The 15,053-nt window shown below is 42.0% G+C and overlaps 1 protein-coding gene across 7 annotated transcripts in view; it reads left to right on the top strand.

The window, feature by feature from the left end:
- Positions 1 to 15,053, top strand: part of cep131 (centrosomal protein 131) — a 147,485-nt gene that overhangs the window by 49,862 nt on the left and 82,570 nt on the right. For all 7 annotated transcript variants that reach the window (XR_010015784.1, XM_063030546.1, XM_063030549.1 and 4 more), the window contains exon 7: positions 12,053 to 12,208. Coding sequence is in view for 6 of the 7 variants with exons in the window: in XM_063030546.1 (XP_062886616.1) it covers positions 12,053 to 12,208 (156 nt within the window). In the remaining variant the exon portion in view is untranslated. The remainder of the gene's footprint in view (positions 1 to 12,052; positions 12,209 to 15,053) is intronic.

Genomic DNA, 15,053 nt, shown 5'->3' with positions numbered 1-15,053 from the left:
TTTTATGAGGTTTAGATTTCTTCTTAGAAGTGCTCCTCTGTTCAGCCAAGGTGGCTTGCAGAGGGTGAGAAACATTGTCCAGAATTTCCAGGATTTTCTGCAGGGTCCATTGTTCTGCTACAGCCTCCGGTGTGTCCAATTTGACTCCTATAACGGAGCCAGCTTTTCTAATCAGATTGTTCTTAGAAAGTTAAAACACCTGAAACTGGCCTCATCTGATATGACATATCTGATGTTCATCATCATCATTATGTGCCATGTGATAAGATGCAGGCAATCATCATCATCATCAATCCTGGTCTTCCATCTATCTTTAATCTGAGAAGTTCTAATAAGCTCTTCAGAACTTTTGCCTGTCCATCCCTTATGTAACTCATGAACGTCATGCACTGTCTACTGCGACTGTTTCTTCCATCAGTTTATCCCGTCATTGCAAGATGTTCAAGCTTCTTCCTCTGTACGTGTCCCAGAAATTCCATCTACTGTTTCCTGATTTATGATATCAGCTCTCTTCTTATTCCGGCTTTTCGCAACACTTCCTCGTTCGTCACTCTGTTCTTCCACAATATTTTCATCATTCTTCTTAAAAATTACTTTTCTGCAGCTTTGAGTCTTCCCTCATTTTGCTTTGATATTGTCCAGCATTCACTTCCATATGTTAGTGTGGAATGAACGTAGCACCGCAACACTCTTGAGTTTCATACCCAAAGAAATTATGTCATTCTTTAGTATCTTGCTCAAGCCTACATTCAGCAACCCCAATCCTCCTCCTAATTTCAACATCAGCCCTATTGTCAGATGTTATCGTGCTCCCTAAATAATTGAACTTCCACATTTGTTGAATTGTTTCTTTCAGTTCAAATTTCTGTATTTGTGACAACCAAACATTTAGTCTTCTTGTAGTTAGTTAGATAGATAGATAGATACTTTACAAATTACAGTGTCACAGTAGTATTACAAGTGCGCAGATATACAAATATTAGAAGAGGAGTAAGAAGGAATAAAAAATAGGTTAAAAATAGGTTACAGTCTAACAGGAGGGGGTCATCACTTCCCCAACTATAGGTTGGCGCATTATAGAGCCTAAAGGCCGAGGGTAAGATTGACCTCATATATCGCTGTTTGGAGAAGCGCAGTTGTCTTAAGTCTTATTACTAAAAGTTCAAAGGTTTCAAAGGTACATTTAATGTCAGAGAAATGTATACAATATCCATCCTGAAATATGTTTTCTTTGCAACCATCCACGAAAACAGAGGAATGCCCCCAAAGAATGAATGACAGTTAAATGTTAGAACCCCACAGCAAAGACAAAGACTTGTAGTACCCCAAAGACTACTTGTTCACCCGGTATTCGACATACCACAGGCTCGCTCTCTCTCCCTAATAAGGGAGAAAGAGGTGTCTCTGTTGCACAGCGAGAGGAGAGACATAACAAACAACCCACTGATTTACGATGTTAAAGTCCATTGTGTTGCTTTTCCGAGCACTGTGCCCAAAGAACTTGGGTCTCTTGGCACATAGCCAGCAACCAGCTTGCTGCTTTCGATCTTCCGTCTCCCACGACACATTGGATTCCTGCAGAGATACCGACCTTCGGTCTGCCCGTCTCCAGAAACACGAGATCCTGGAACTCCAAAGGCGAGCTAATCTCTTAGGCTGCATCCTTGGCATATCGAATAACAGCCAGCTGTGAAACCCCGAGAGTGGGTCCCATTCCCGTAAAGAACCAAAGTCAGCGTGTAACTCCAGGTCAGGATCTTTAAAAGAACCCTGAAAGGGGAAAATAGAGATATTAAAGATGTAAATAGAGCTGTTTCCGAAGATGCAAACAAAGGAGTTATAAAGGTGGCTTGCAGAGGGTGGGAAACATTGTCCAGAATTTCCAGGATTTTCCGTAGGGTCCATTGTTCTACCACAGCTTTCAGTGTGTCCAGTTTGACTCCTATAACAGAGCCAGCCTTTCTAATCAGTTTATTAAGCCTGTCAGCATCACCCATCTCCTCAGGAAGTAGAGGCGATTCTGGCCCTTCTTGTACACTGCCTCTATGTTGGTGCTCCACTCAAATCTGTCATCCAGGTGCGTCCCTAGGTACTTGTAGGTTCTCACCATATCCATGCCCTCACCATCAACAATAACAGGGAGCAGTGCAGGCTTAATCTTCCTAAAGTCCATCACCATCTCCTTAGTCTTACTGATGTTGAGCTGCAGATGATTCAGCTTGCACCATTTGACAAAGTCCTCCACCAGGGCCCAATATTTATTCTCCTGACCTCCCTTTATATACCCAACTATTGCTGAGTCATTAGAGAGTTTCTGCAGATGATATGACTCAGTGTTGTACCTAAAGTCTGAGGTATACAGGGTAAGCAGGAAGGGAGCCAATAAATTCCCCTGTGGGGTCCCAGTGCTGCTTCTAGCCATGTTTGACACACAACTCTGAAGCCGTGCAAACTGGTCTGTACCAGTCAGGTGGTCCAGTTTCCAGGATACAATGGAGGTGCCAACCTGAAATGAATGGAGCTTCCCCCCCCCCCCCCAGCAATGAGGGCTGTATGGTATTGAAGGTGCTTGAGACATCAAAAACGTGATCCTCACAGTGCTGCCCTGCCTATCCAAATGGGAGTAGGTTCTGTTCAGCTGGTAGATGACAGCACCGTCGACTCCAATGTGCTCCTGGTAGGCAAACTGCAGGGATTGAGGGCTGATCTGGCCGGAGGTTGGAGGTGAGTCAGGACCAGCCTCTCTAGGGTCATCATGATGTGTGAGGTCAGGGCCACTGGATGGTAGACATTCAAGGCTTTTGGCTGGCCCTTCTTGGGTACTGGGACCACGCATGATGGTTTCCACACAGTTGGGACCCCTTCCAGCCTGAAACTCAGATTGAAAATGCGCTGGAGAACTCCACACAGCTGCTCAGCACACTCCTTCAGGGCCGTGGGGTTCACACCATCCGGTACCAATGCTTTGCCATATCTGAGTTTCCCCAGAGCCTTCCTTACCTGCTCAGTGGTGAAGGTGAGTCCATGGTGACTGGGGAGTTGGTGGAAGGTGGGGGCTGAGGGAGGTGAAGATCGAGACGACAGCAGTTGGTATATGGAGATGTGGATGGCAGGTACAGGGCAAGGAGGGGATGTAGACAGTGGGTAGCCTGTGTTGTTCATCCATGTGTTGAACTGAAGAGAGGAAGAGAGGTGTTGGTGCTGAGGGAGCATTAGGTGCCTCGGCAGTTGGACTGGTGTGCTGAGGGGGGCATGAACAGGAGGGCAGTTGTTAAACCCATTGAAGAATTGGTTTAACTCATTAGCCCATTCACGGCTGCATTCGGCTCTACGGCTAGGCTGGTTGAAGCCAGTTATGTTATTTATGCCTCTCCACACCTCTGTTTGCTCAATCTCCAGTTTCATGTTTTCTCTTGCTTTCATCATAATGATTTGTAGCAAGAATTTCACAACATAACTCATCAAGCTAGTTGTGAGCTGTAACTTGCATTCAATTGCTCCATGTTTTTTTCAGCAAAGCAATAAATACTGACTTGTTAATTTCCTCTGGTGTTTTCCTGCTGTCGTATACTCATTCAGCAAATCTGTCAACCTTTCAATCCCAAAATCTTCCGTGCTTGAATCATTTCTATAGCAATGCCATCAGTCCTAATGCCTGATTCGTTTTCATTTTCCCCACTGCTGCTTGCATAATAGTATTTATTGGCTTCTCTCTTTTTGTATCTTCAAACAAGTCAGCAATGTATTCAGACCATTTAGCCTGTATATCTGCTTTTTCCATGAGTATGGATCCATATTTTACCTTCAGACATCCAGTAGATGTAGAATATTTAGTGCCTTCTTGTGCATATTGCCAGAAGTTTTCAGTTTCTCTACCTCTTCGCATTCTCCAGTTATCCATTGTTCTTTGACTTCCTTACATCTTTGCTTGATTTCTTTGTTCAAGGTTATATATTTGTTGGTGTTCTTTGGCATGATTTTCTGTCTTTCTTTCATTAGATCCAGAATTTCATCTGTCGTCCACTTCTTTTTGTTTTCAGTATCACTTCATTAGATACATCCACACTGCCTTTTTAAACTTCAGCCGGCTTCTCCACTGTGTGTTCTCCACTGTCAGAGCTTCATGTCTATTCTTCACTGCTACAGTGTATTTCATTTTCATGTCCGAATCAGAATCAGTTTAATATCACAGGTGTACGTCATGAAATTTGTTAATTTAGTGGTAGCATGTAATGCAATACATGATAAATACAGAAAAAAATAAATAAGTGAATTACAGCAAGTGTATAAATTTATATTAAATAGTTACATTTAAAATAGTGCAATAACAGAAATAATAAAAAAGTGAAGTAGTGTTCATGGGTTCAATGTCCGTTTAGAAATCAGACGGCAGAGGGGAAGAAGCAGTTCCTGAGTCATTGAGTGTTTTACTTCAGGCTTCTGTACTTCCTTCCTGATGGTAACAATAAGAAATGGATATGTCCTGGGATATGTCCAACCAATTTCCCCCGGGATTAATAAAGTATGACTACTACTACTACTGCTGATGGGGGTCCTCAATAACGGACATTGCCTTTCTGAGGCACCGCTCCTTGAAGATGTTGTGAATGCTACAGAGGCTAGCACTCATGATGGAGCTGACTAATTTTACAGCTTCCTGTAGCTTCTTTAGATCCTGTGCAGTAGCCCCTCCCCTGTCCTCCGTACCAGACAGTGATGCAGCCTGTTGGAATCTCTCATGCAAGCCAGGTCTAATTTGGCATTACCCTTAGACTTCTTTAACTGTCTAAGCTTAACTTTCAGTTTGCCTGTCAATGGAACATAGTGACTCTCACAGTCCGCTCCTGGATATGCCTACTGTTGCATGGCTTTCCTCAAACACTGATGATTGTGATGTAGTCTATTTGACTGTGGCGCTGATCTTCTGCGCTTCTTTCTCCAAGTCCACAATCTTCTTGTGTGCTGCTCGAACCATGTGTTTGTTATTCTATGATCATTCACACAACACCAGTCTATGAATCACTCACCTCTGTCATTCCCGGCAATATTACCATCTTGTTATCCAACTTTAGCATTCATGTCCCTTATCATCAGAACGATGTCTTGTGTCTGATATTACGTGATAATAAATAAACATGTACAGAAAAGTTCAGTATTATTTTTCTTTGTGTTACTAAACAGTATATAAACACAGAAATACAGTAATCTTCTTGGCAATTTCCTAAGGTACATTTGTTATTCACTGTAGGTACACACTCAGTTCCTTTGCTGATATATGTAGAATTCTAAACCTATTAACTTTTGTCAGAGTTGGAATGGGATAATTATGGAATAACGCTGCACCTGAATTAAATCAACTCCTTTGATTTTTGCTCAATCGTTGTTCTGTATTGGCTCTTGAAATGTAAAGTGTGCATTTGACTTCCGCATATGGATAACTAGTCCTATCCCTTGCAGGTCATAAGCCCAGTCCTAAAATAAGTTGCCAAATAATCCTTTGATCTATTCTTTTTGAGGACTTATGACCAATTTTCGTTCCTAAATCTTTTTTTGATAAAGTTGACTCTAAAATTTCTTCATTTATTTGGCAGAACAAGAATCCGAGACTGGGTAAAATACATTTACAGAAAGCTAAGAGAGATGGAGGTTTAGCATTACCTAACTTTAGATTTTATTATTGGGCTATTAATATTCGACATATGAAATTTTGGTTACTTGATCGGGACATACTATTTATTCCTAAATGGGTAGCATTGGAATTACAATCTGTTCAGGGTTATACACTTGGTTCTATTTTAGGTTCCTCTCTTCCTTTTGATTCGAAACGTCTTAAGCAGGTCTCTAACCCGATAGTTAAATATGCTTTGCGCATTTGGTTTCAATTCAGAAAATTTTTTGATCTTAATCAATTCGGGTTAGCGATTCCTATTTTAGGTAACATATTTTTTCCTCCCTCTTTTACGGATCGCGCTTTTCAAACTTGGAAGACTAAGGGTATTTTACGGTTTTTGGATTTATTTTTAGATGGTTCCCTTATGTCTTTTGAACAATTATCTAACAAATATAACTTATCAAGAATACATTTTTTTAGATATTTACAAGTTAGAAATTTCCTAAGTACTATACTTACTTCCTTTCCAATGCTTCCTCCTATATATATTTTAGATTCGATAATTAACCTTAATCCATGTCAGAAAGGTGCATCGGCTATGATTTATAATATTATTATGAAACTTAGGAAAGCTCCATTTGATAAGATTAGGGTAGATTGGGAACAGGAATTGGGGCTTACCATTTCTGTGGATGATTGGGGGCAGATTTTACAATTAGTTAATACTTCCTCTATTTGTGCTAAACATTCCCTAATTCAATTTAAAGTGGTTCATAGAGCACATATGTCCAAAGATAAGTTAGCGCGTTTTTACTCGCATATTAATCCTTTCTGTGATAGATGTTCGGGGCAGATAGCCTCTTTAACTCATATGTTTTGGTCTTGCCCTACTTTGGAAACTTTTTGGAGAGATATTTTCAATATTATTTCTAAGGTATTAAATATAGATATCTCTCCTCACCCTATTACTGCTATCTTTGGACTACCTAAAATTTCTAGTAATCTTTCCCCTTCAGCCCGTAGAATGATTGCATTTCTTACTTTAATGGCGAAAAGATGTATTTTACAACATTGGAAAGAGCTTAATGCTCCAACTACCTTTTTTTGGTTTTCTCAGACGATTTTATGTTTGAATCTGGAGAAAATTAGAAGTAACCTTTATGATTCTTCATTTAAATTTGAACAGATTTGGGGACCTTTTATTCGATATTTTCATTTAATGTAATATTTACCCTTCTTGTTTTCTCTTCACTGTTTTAATGGAGGTCGGGATTGAGGACGTGATTTTAAGTTTAACTCTGTTTGGTTTCAAGTTAGCCCATTGCTTTGCTTTGCTTTTAGTTAGTTGCACGGTGGGTTTTTTTTTGGGGTTTTTTTTTTCTTTTTTTCCATTGATATATATAAAATCTAGTATACTATTATGTTATCTTGGTTTCTTATGCTTAAATTACATTGTTTGTAGTATTTTCTTTTTGGTATTGTTATCTTTTGGAATTTTATTATACTTTAACATTGTATTAATGTTTATATGGCTTACCTTTTTTGTATACTTACTCAATAAAAAGATTTAAAAAGGACTTATGACTTGCTTTGGTGCCCAAGGTTGCAAATGTGCTAATTGTCATGACTTTTTGACACGCGAAGTTGCTCTTTCCCATTAGCCATCTATTAACAAAAAATTCAGCAACATAGTAACTCTATGGCAGTTTGTTAAGAATTAAAGTTTAAAATTCAGTAACGTAAACACGAAGAATTCTGCAGATGCTGGAAATTCAAGCAACACACATCAAAGTTGCTGGTGAGCGCAGCAGGCCAGGCAGCATCTCTAGGAAGAGGTACAGTCGGCGTTTCGGGCCGAGTCGACCCGAAACGTCGACTGTACCTCTTCCTAGAGATGCTGCCTGGCCTGCTGCGTTCACCAGCAACTTTGATGTGTGTTGTTTAAAATTCAGTTTTTGCACTTACTGTGGTGCTTTATGTGATACAATTCAGTGCACGAAACTGTAACTGATTTCACACAGTTTCCAGTTATATTAACCCCACTCACCTTTTATTCTCTTCTCTTTATACCAGCTGGTTTTCCCCTCCATTCTTGGTCGTGATTCAAGGTCTCGATCTGAAATGCCAGTAGTTCCTTGTCCTGCACAGCTGCTCAGCCGCTGAGCTCCTCCAGCAGTTTGTTGTTTCAGATTCCAGCATCTGCATTCTCTCTTGACTACATAGTCATTTTCTATCTTAGTGTAACATGCTTCTTGTGGGGTGTCTTGTCTATATTGCAGAGTGATAATGTTTTGGGTTGGAAAATTTTGTTTTATTTATATATGCCAAAGACTTCCACAAAACAAAGAATTGGAATAAAAGAGTCTTTCTTTGGCTGGCTCTCGGGGACTAGTGGCGTTCCTCAGGGGTTGTTGTTGGGACTGCTTAATTTCACGTCATGTCAGTGATCTGGGTGGTAGAATTGATGGCTTTGTGGCCAAGTTTGTAGATGATATAAACATAGGTGGAGCGGGTGGGCAGTGCTGAGGAAGCAGTGAGTCTACAAAAGGACTTGGACAGATTAGGAGAATAGGCAAAGAAGTGGCAGATGGAATGCAGTGCAGGGAAGTGTATGGGAGAAGACAAGAATATAAAAGCAAGGATGTAATGCTTAAAGCTTTAGAAGGCATTGGTCAGATCACACTTCAGATATGGTGAGCAGTTTGATCTAAGAAAGGATATGTAAGAGAAAACCTGCAGATGTTGGAAATCCGAGCAACACACACAACATGGTGGAGGAACTCAGCAGACCAGGCAGCATCTATGGAAAAAAGTCCAGTCGATGTTTCAGGCCGAGACCTTTCAACAGGACTGGAGAAAAAAGCAGAGGAGTAGATTTAAAAGGTGGGGGGAGGAGAGAGAGAGAGGGAACCACCAGGTGAAAGGTGAAACCTATCATGACAGTGGAGGAGGCCATGGATGGACATATCGGAATGGGAATGGGAAGCGGAATTAAAATGGGTGGTCGCTGGGAGATCCTGCGTGTTCTGGCGGACGGAGCATAGAAGCTTGGCGAAGTAGTTCTCCCAGTCTACGTCAGGTCTCACCGATATGCAGGAGGCCACACTGGAATGAAAGGATTAACATTCAAGGAGTGTTTGATGGCTCTGGGCCTGCACTTGCTGGAGTTTAGAAAAATGAGGGGGGTATCTCATTGAAACCTATCAAATATTGAAAGGCCTATTCAGAGTGGATGTGGAACGGATGTTTCTTGTAGTGGGGGAGTCTAGGACCAGAGGGCACAGCCACAGAATAGAGAGATGTCCATTTAGAACAGAGATGAGGAAAAATTTCTTTAACCAGTGGGTAGTGAATGTGTAGCATTATATTGCCACAGCTGGCTGTGGAGGCCAAGTCAGTGGCTAATTTAAAGTGGCAGTTGATAGGTTCTTGATTAGTAAGGGCATCAAAGGTTACGGGGAGAAGGCATGAGAATGGGTTTGAGAGAGATAATAAATCAGCTAAGTTGAAATGATGAAACAGACTCAATGGACTGAATGGCCTAATACTGCTCCTATGTCTTATGGAAAAGTTGAATAGGTTAGGACTTTATTCACTGGAGTGCAGGAGAATGAGGGGAAATCTTATCAGGGTTTCCACTATTATAAGGACATAGATAAGGTGAATGCAAGCAGCTTTCTCCCCTCAGGTTGGGAGTGACTAGAACTAGTGGTCATAGGTTTAGGGTGAAAGGTGAAATATGTAAGGGGAATCCGGGGGGAGCAACTACATTCAGAGAGCGGTAAGTGTGTGGAACAAGCTAGTAGCAAGAGTGGTAGATGCGATTTAAGTTGCAACATTTAAGAGATGTTTGGATAGTTACATCGATGAGAGAAGTATGGAGGGCTGTGGTTGGGCTGCAGATAGTTGGGCCTGTGCACAAGGGGAGGCTGGCATGGACCAGATGGGTTAATGGGCCATTTTTGTGCTGTATATTTGACTCTATTAAAAAGTGTTAGTTACAGTGATTTCATCCCTGCCTGTAGTATTGTGGGACTGTGGCCAGATGGCCATCTTTCATCAGATTGTGTGGCCTGCCTGCCATTTTCCTGCAGCATATCTCGCAGTGTGCAGGGCTTATGAATTACAACCAACTGTTTTCATCACTTGCGCTATTTTAGTTCTTCTACATTAGTTTTGTGGATGATATTTACAGCATCTAATTCTAAAAAATGTAGGGTGGTGAGAGGAGATTTTGAGATGTATAAAATCATGAGGGACATAAATAAGATGAAAGCGCTCAATTTTTCCAGGGTTGGAGAATCGAGCTTGTGGGCGCAGAGGAGAGATTTAATTGGAACCCAGGGGGCGATTGTCATCCTGAGGGTGGTCTGTGTATGGAATAAGGTGTCAGAGGAAGTCATTGATGCAGGTGCACTGACCACATTTAAAAGACACTTGGATGGGTATTTGATAGGACAGATTTAGAGGGATATGAGCCCAGGACAGGCAAACGGAATTAGCCCATGCAAAAGAGAGGTTTTATGTCAGAAGAGGAAGAAGAATTCATATTCTCTGTTGAGAATATATCAAATAGTATTGTTTACCAAAGCAAATATTGTAAATACAGTCAGAGTTCTACTGATCTATTCCCCGAGGAGAGAATTAGGGAAGATCAAGGTAACAATTAAAATAGCCAACAGAAGACAGTGTTTGCTATTAAATGGAATCTTTTTCATGCTGAAAGCCCATATTCTGATGGAGAATTTATTAAGGATATTGCAGAAGCTTCTACAACTTGAGATACGTGTATCACAAGACTCTAGGGACTAATGAAGCAGGTTTAGTTTTCTGAATAACATAACACAACCAAGTGCAGACTCACAGAGCTTCCGTTTTAACAGTATGTAGCCATGAGGAAGGGCGTGGTTTCGCTATTTATTTTGGACCATAAATTTGAAAAGAAGGTTAGTGGTAAAATTGTACTTATAAGTCTTGTGGTTCTTGAACTGTAGAGTACAATTGCATACAGCTCTGAGGACCTTTAGATTTGGCCACCCTTGCTCTGTGTAACAAAGAACAATCTATATACTAATAGAACTCTCATGTTCTGTCTGTCTGTTTGTCTGTTTGTGACCTCCAGTTAGCGCAAATGGTGCATTACAGCGGCACTTTTTTTTTGGCTAAATCAAATTAAAATGCGCTAACTTACAGAATACAGGCAAAGTTCAGGGTTTTATATTTGTATAAAATTGCTCATTCGCCAGAAATCAACAGGCTGCCTTTCACCCGAGACCCGATTGGCCATCATGGAAATCGGGACGCCACAGCCCGACACATGCACATGGCCAGCCTCAGCAGCGCCCCATGATGCTCACAGAACCGCTTCCACCTTCCACGGAGACCGCGACGCCACAGCCCGACGCATGCGCACAGCCAGCCTCAGCAGCGCCCCATGATGCTCACAGAGCCGCTTCCACCTTCCACGGAGACCGCGACGCCACAGCCCGACACATGCGCATGGCCAGCCTCAGCAGCTTGGAGGCTTTGGTGTTACTGCTTCCTATCTTCTATCAAGCATTAGGGTAAAAATATATGGATAGCCTAATTATGCAGCGTGGAAAGAGAAGGGGGTCATTATGGTCAAGAGATGACGCCAAACGTCTTCAGGAAGCGGCAAGGAGAGGGAGAGAACAACAATTGGATGAGGAAAGGGCCGCACAACTCCAGGATCAAAGAGTCAGGACAACAAAGATGAGAGAAGATGAGCCAGAGGAGGAGAGGCATGCACATCTCCAGGATCAGAGACAAACAACAAACAGCAGAAGAGGTGAAGAGACGGGGGATGAAAGGACTGCATGTCTCCAGAATGACAACGAGAGGCATAAGGGTGGCAGATAAACCAGAAATGATGCCATCAAAATTGTCCTTCCTTAAATGAGGAGCATCAATATTTGCTTTGCTAAGTGTCGTTCTTCTTTAATAAACTGAGGTTTTCTACTTTAGTTTTCAAAGCAAAGCGATACCAGCAGCATTCAGGAAAATTTAATGTTCATTCTGGTCACATCAGACTGCACTACCCTTCTCTCAAAGGGTGCCCCAACGGGTCACCCCATTGTCTAGTATTTATTAATAATGTGCATTCTCACTTATCAACTCTGGGTATTTGAATTTGTTCCTAAGTCCTGGCGAAGGGTCTTGGCCTGAAATATGGGCTGTTTATTCCTCTCCAGAGATGCTGGCTGACCTGCTGAGTTCCTCCTGCATTTTGTTTGTGTTTTGTCTGAATAAGCTCTTGCTGGGTGTTTGAGGGATGAGAGAATATTATAATATATTTGTAATTGTCTCTTGTGAAGATAAAAAAAAACGTGCCTAGATTATCAAGTGCATTAAAACTCAAAACTGGTTGTTTGCTTTGCTGTGTGGATTCCAAAAAAATATACTTGCGTTTTTTTTTGACAGCAACATGATTAAAGTGCCAACTCATGATGAAAACAGCTTGGACCAAAACTCTTTAAAGAAATCACAAAAAAATTTCTCCAGTAATAATGTTGCAACAAGAAACAACACAAGTACTTTGAACAAAAAGAAGGAGGTGACTGAAGAGGAAGCAGAAAGGTCAGTTTTAATCCTTAGGTCATTGAGGTTCGAAAGCAACAGAAATCTGTCGTACGTGAGTTTGTAATCCCAAATTAGTTTGATAAAGTTGGTATGTTTTTTTATTCCCAGAGAATTGGATATTTGACCATCAAACTTTATTTGCATGCAAGAATATAAGAAATAAAAGAAAGCATATTCTTAATAAGGTTCCACAAATGTGTTCTGCTATAATTTTGTTGTCTAATCCTTTGAGTCCTATTATGTATGAACAAGTTGCCAGTCTCTAGAATGACGGTCTGAATGTCCGATAATCTTTGAAGTAGAGAGGTACTGTATTTAATACTGTTGAGTTTATGTTAATTTTGTGCGGTCTGATGATACCACATATCTGTGCTTCACCTGCCAGCTCCTACTAAAGAAATGAGGGAAGGAAGAAGCAGAAGTCAATGATAAATATCTAATCATATAGAACATAGAACATGGAACATAGAATAGTACAGCACAGTACAGTCCCTTCGACCCACATTGTTGTGCCGACCCTCAAACCCTGCCTCCCATATAAGCCCCCACCTTAAATTCCTCCATATACCTGTCTAGTAGTCTCTTAAATTTCACTAGTGTATCTGCCTCCACCACTGACTCAGGCAGTGCATTCCACGCACCAACCACTCTCTGAGTAAAAAACCTTCCTCTAATATCCCCCTTGAACTTCCCACCCCTTACCTTAAAGCCATGTCCTCTTGTATTGAGCAGTGGTGCCCTGGGGAAGAGGTGCTGGCTGTCCACTCTATCTATTCCTCTTAATATCTTGTATACCTCTATCATGTCTCCTCTCATCCTCCTTCTCTCCAAAGAGTAAAGCCCTAGCTCCCTTAATCACTGATCATAATGCATAATCTCTAAACCAGGCAACATCCTGGTAAATCTCCTCTGTACCCTTTCCAATGCTTCCTATAGTGAGGTGACCAGAACTGGACGCAGTACTCCAAGTGTGGCCTAACCAGAGTTTTATCGAGCTGCGTCATTACCTCGCGACTCTTAAACTCTATCCCTCGACTTATGAAAGCTAACACCCCATAAGCTTTAAACAACAGGAATTCTGCAGATGCTGGAAATTCAAGCAACACACATCAAAGTTGCTGGTGAACGCAGCAGGCCAGGCAGCATCTCTAGGAAGAGGTGCAGTCGACGTTTCAGGCCGAGACCCTTCGTCAGGACTAACTGAAGGAAGAGTGAGTAAGGGATTTTCTCACTCTTCCTTCAGTTAGTCCTGACGAAGGGTCTCGGCCTGAAACGTCAACTGCACCTCTTCCTAGAGATGCTGCCTGGCCTGCTGCGTTCACCAGCAACTTTGATGTGTGTTACCCCATAAGCTCTCTTAACTACCCTATCTACCTGTGAGGCAACTTTCAGGGATCTGTCGACATGTACCCCCAGATCCCTCTGCTCCTCCACACTACCAAGTATCCTTCCATTTACTTTTATTTACTTTGTACTCTGCCTTGGAGCTTGTCCTTCCAAAGTGTACCACCTCACACTTCTCCGGGTTGAACTCCATCTGCCACTTCTCAGCCCACTTCTGCATCCTATCAATGTCTCTCTGCAATCTTCGACAATCCTCTACACTACCTTTGTGTTGTCTGCAAACTTGCCAACCCACCCTTCTACCCCCACATCCAGGTCGTTAATAAAAATCACGAAAAGTAGAGGTCCCAGAGCCGATCCTTGTGGGACACCACTAGTCACAACCCTCCAATCCGAATGTACTCCCTCCACCACGACCCTCTGCCTTCTGCAGGCAAGCCAATTCTGAATCCACCTGGTCAAACGTCCCTGGATCCCATGCCTTCTGACTTTCTGAATAAGCCTACTGTGTGGAACCTTATCAAATGCCTTACTAAAATCCATATAGATCACATCCACTGCACTACCCTCATCTATATGCCTGGTCACCTCCTCAAAGAACTCTATCAGGCTTGTTAGATACGATCTGCCCTTCACAAAGCCATGCTGACTGTCCCTGATCAGACCATGATTCTCTAAATGCCCGTAGATCCTGTCTCTAAGAATCTTTTCCAACAGCTTTCCCACCACAGACATAAGAGTCACTGGTCTATAATTACCCGAACTATCCCTACTACCTTTTTTGAACAAGGGGACAACCTTCGCCTCCCTCCAATCCTCCGGTACCATTTCCGTAGACGACGAGGACACAAAGATCCTAGCCAGCGGCTCAGCAATCTCTTCTCTTGCCTCGTGGAGCAGCCTGGGGAATATTCTGTCAGGCCCTGGGGACTTAACCGTCCTAATGTATTTTAATAACTTCAACACCTCTTCTCCCTTAATATCAACATGCTCCAGAACATCAACCTCACTCATATTGTCCTGACCGTCATCAAGTTCCCTCTCATTGGTGAATACCGAAGAGAAGTATTTATTGAGGACCTCGCTCACTTCCACAGCCTCCAGGCACATCTTCCCACTTTATCTCTAATCGGTCCTACCTTCACTCCTGTCATCCTTTTGTTCTTCACATATCAACAATAAATCAGTGCAGAAGTTGGCCAATCTGTTCTTCAAGCCTCCAAGTTCTTCAAGAAAATCATGGCTGAACTTACTGTCAGCTCAACTCTAGATTCTTGCCTACTCCTTGCAATCAAGGAAATCTGTCTACCTCTGCTTTAAAGATATTCAAAGACACTGCTTGCACTTCTCTTTGAGTAAGAGGGTTTAAAAGATTCACAACCTTCCGAGGTTGTGTGGAAATAACCTTATCTCAGTTTTAGTGAGTGGCTCATTTTGCGAAATCTAGTTGTAGTCTCTCCCACGTAGGGAACACCCTTTCTTTATCTACCTTTTTGAG

Source organism: Mobula hypostoma, chromosome 22 (genome assembly GCF_963921235.1).
Source record: "Mobula hypostoma chromosome 22, sMobHyp1.1, whole genome shotgun sequence".
Classification (NCBI taxonomy): Eukaryota; Metazoa; Chordata; class Chondrichthyes; order Myliobatiformes; family Myliobatidae; genus Mobula; species Mobula hypostoma.
Note: the sequence above shows the minus strand (reverse complement) of the source record. Positions and strands in the feature narration are given on the sequence as shown.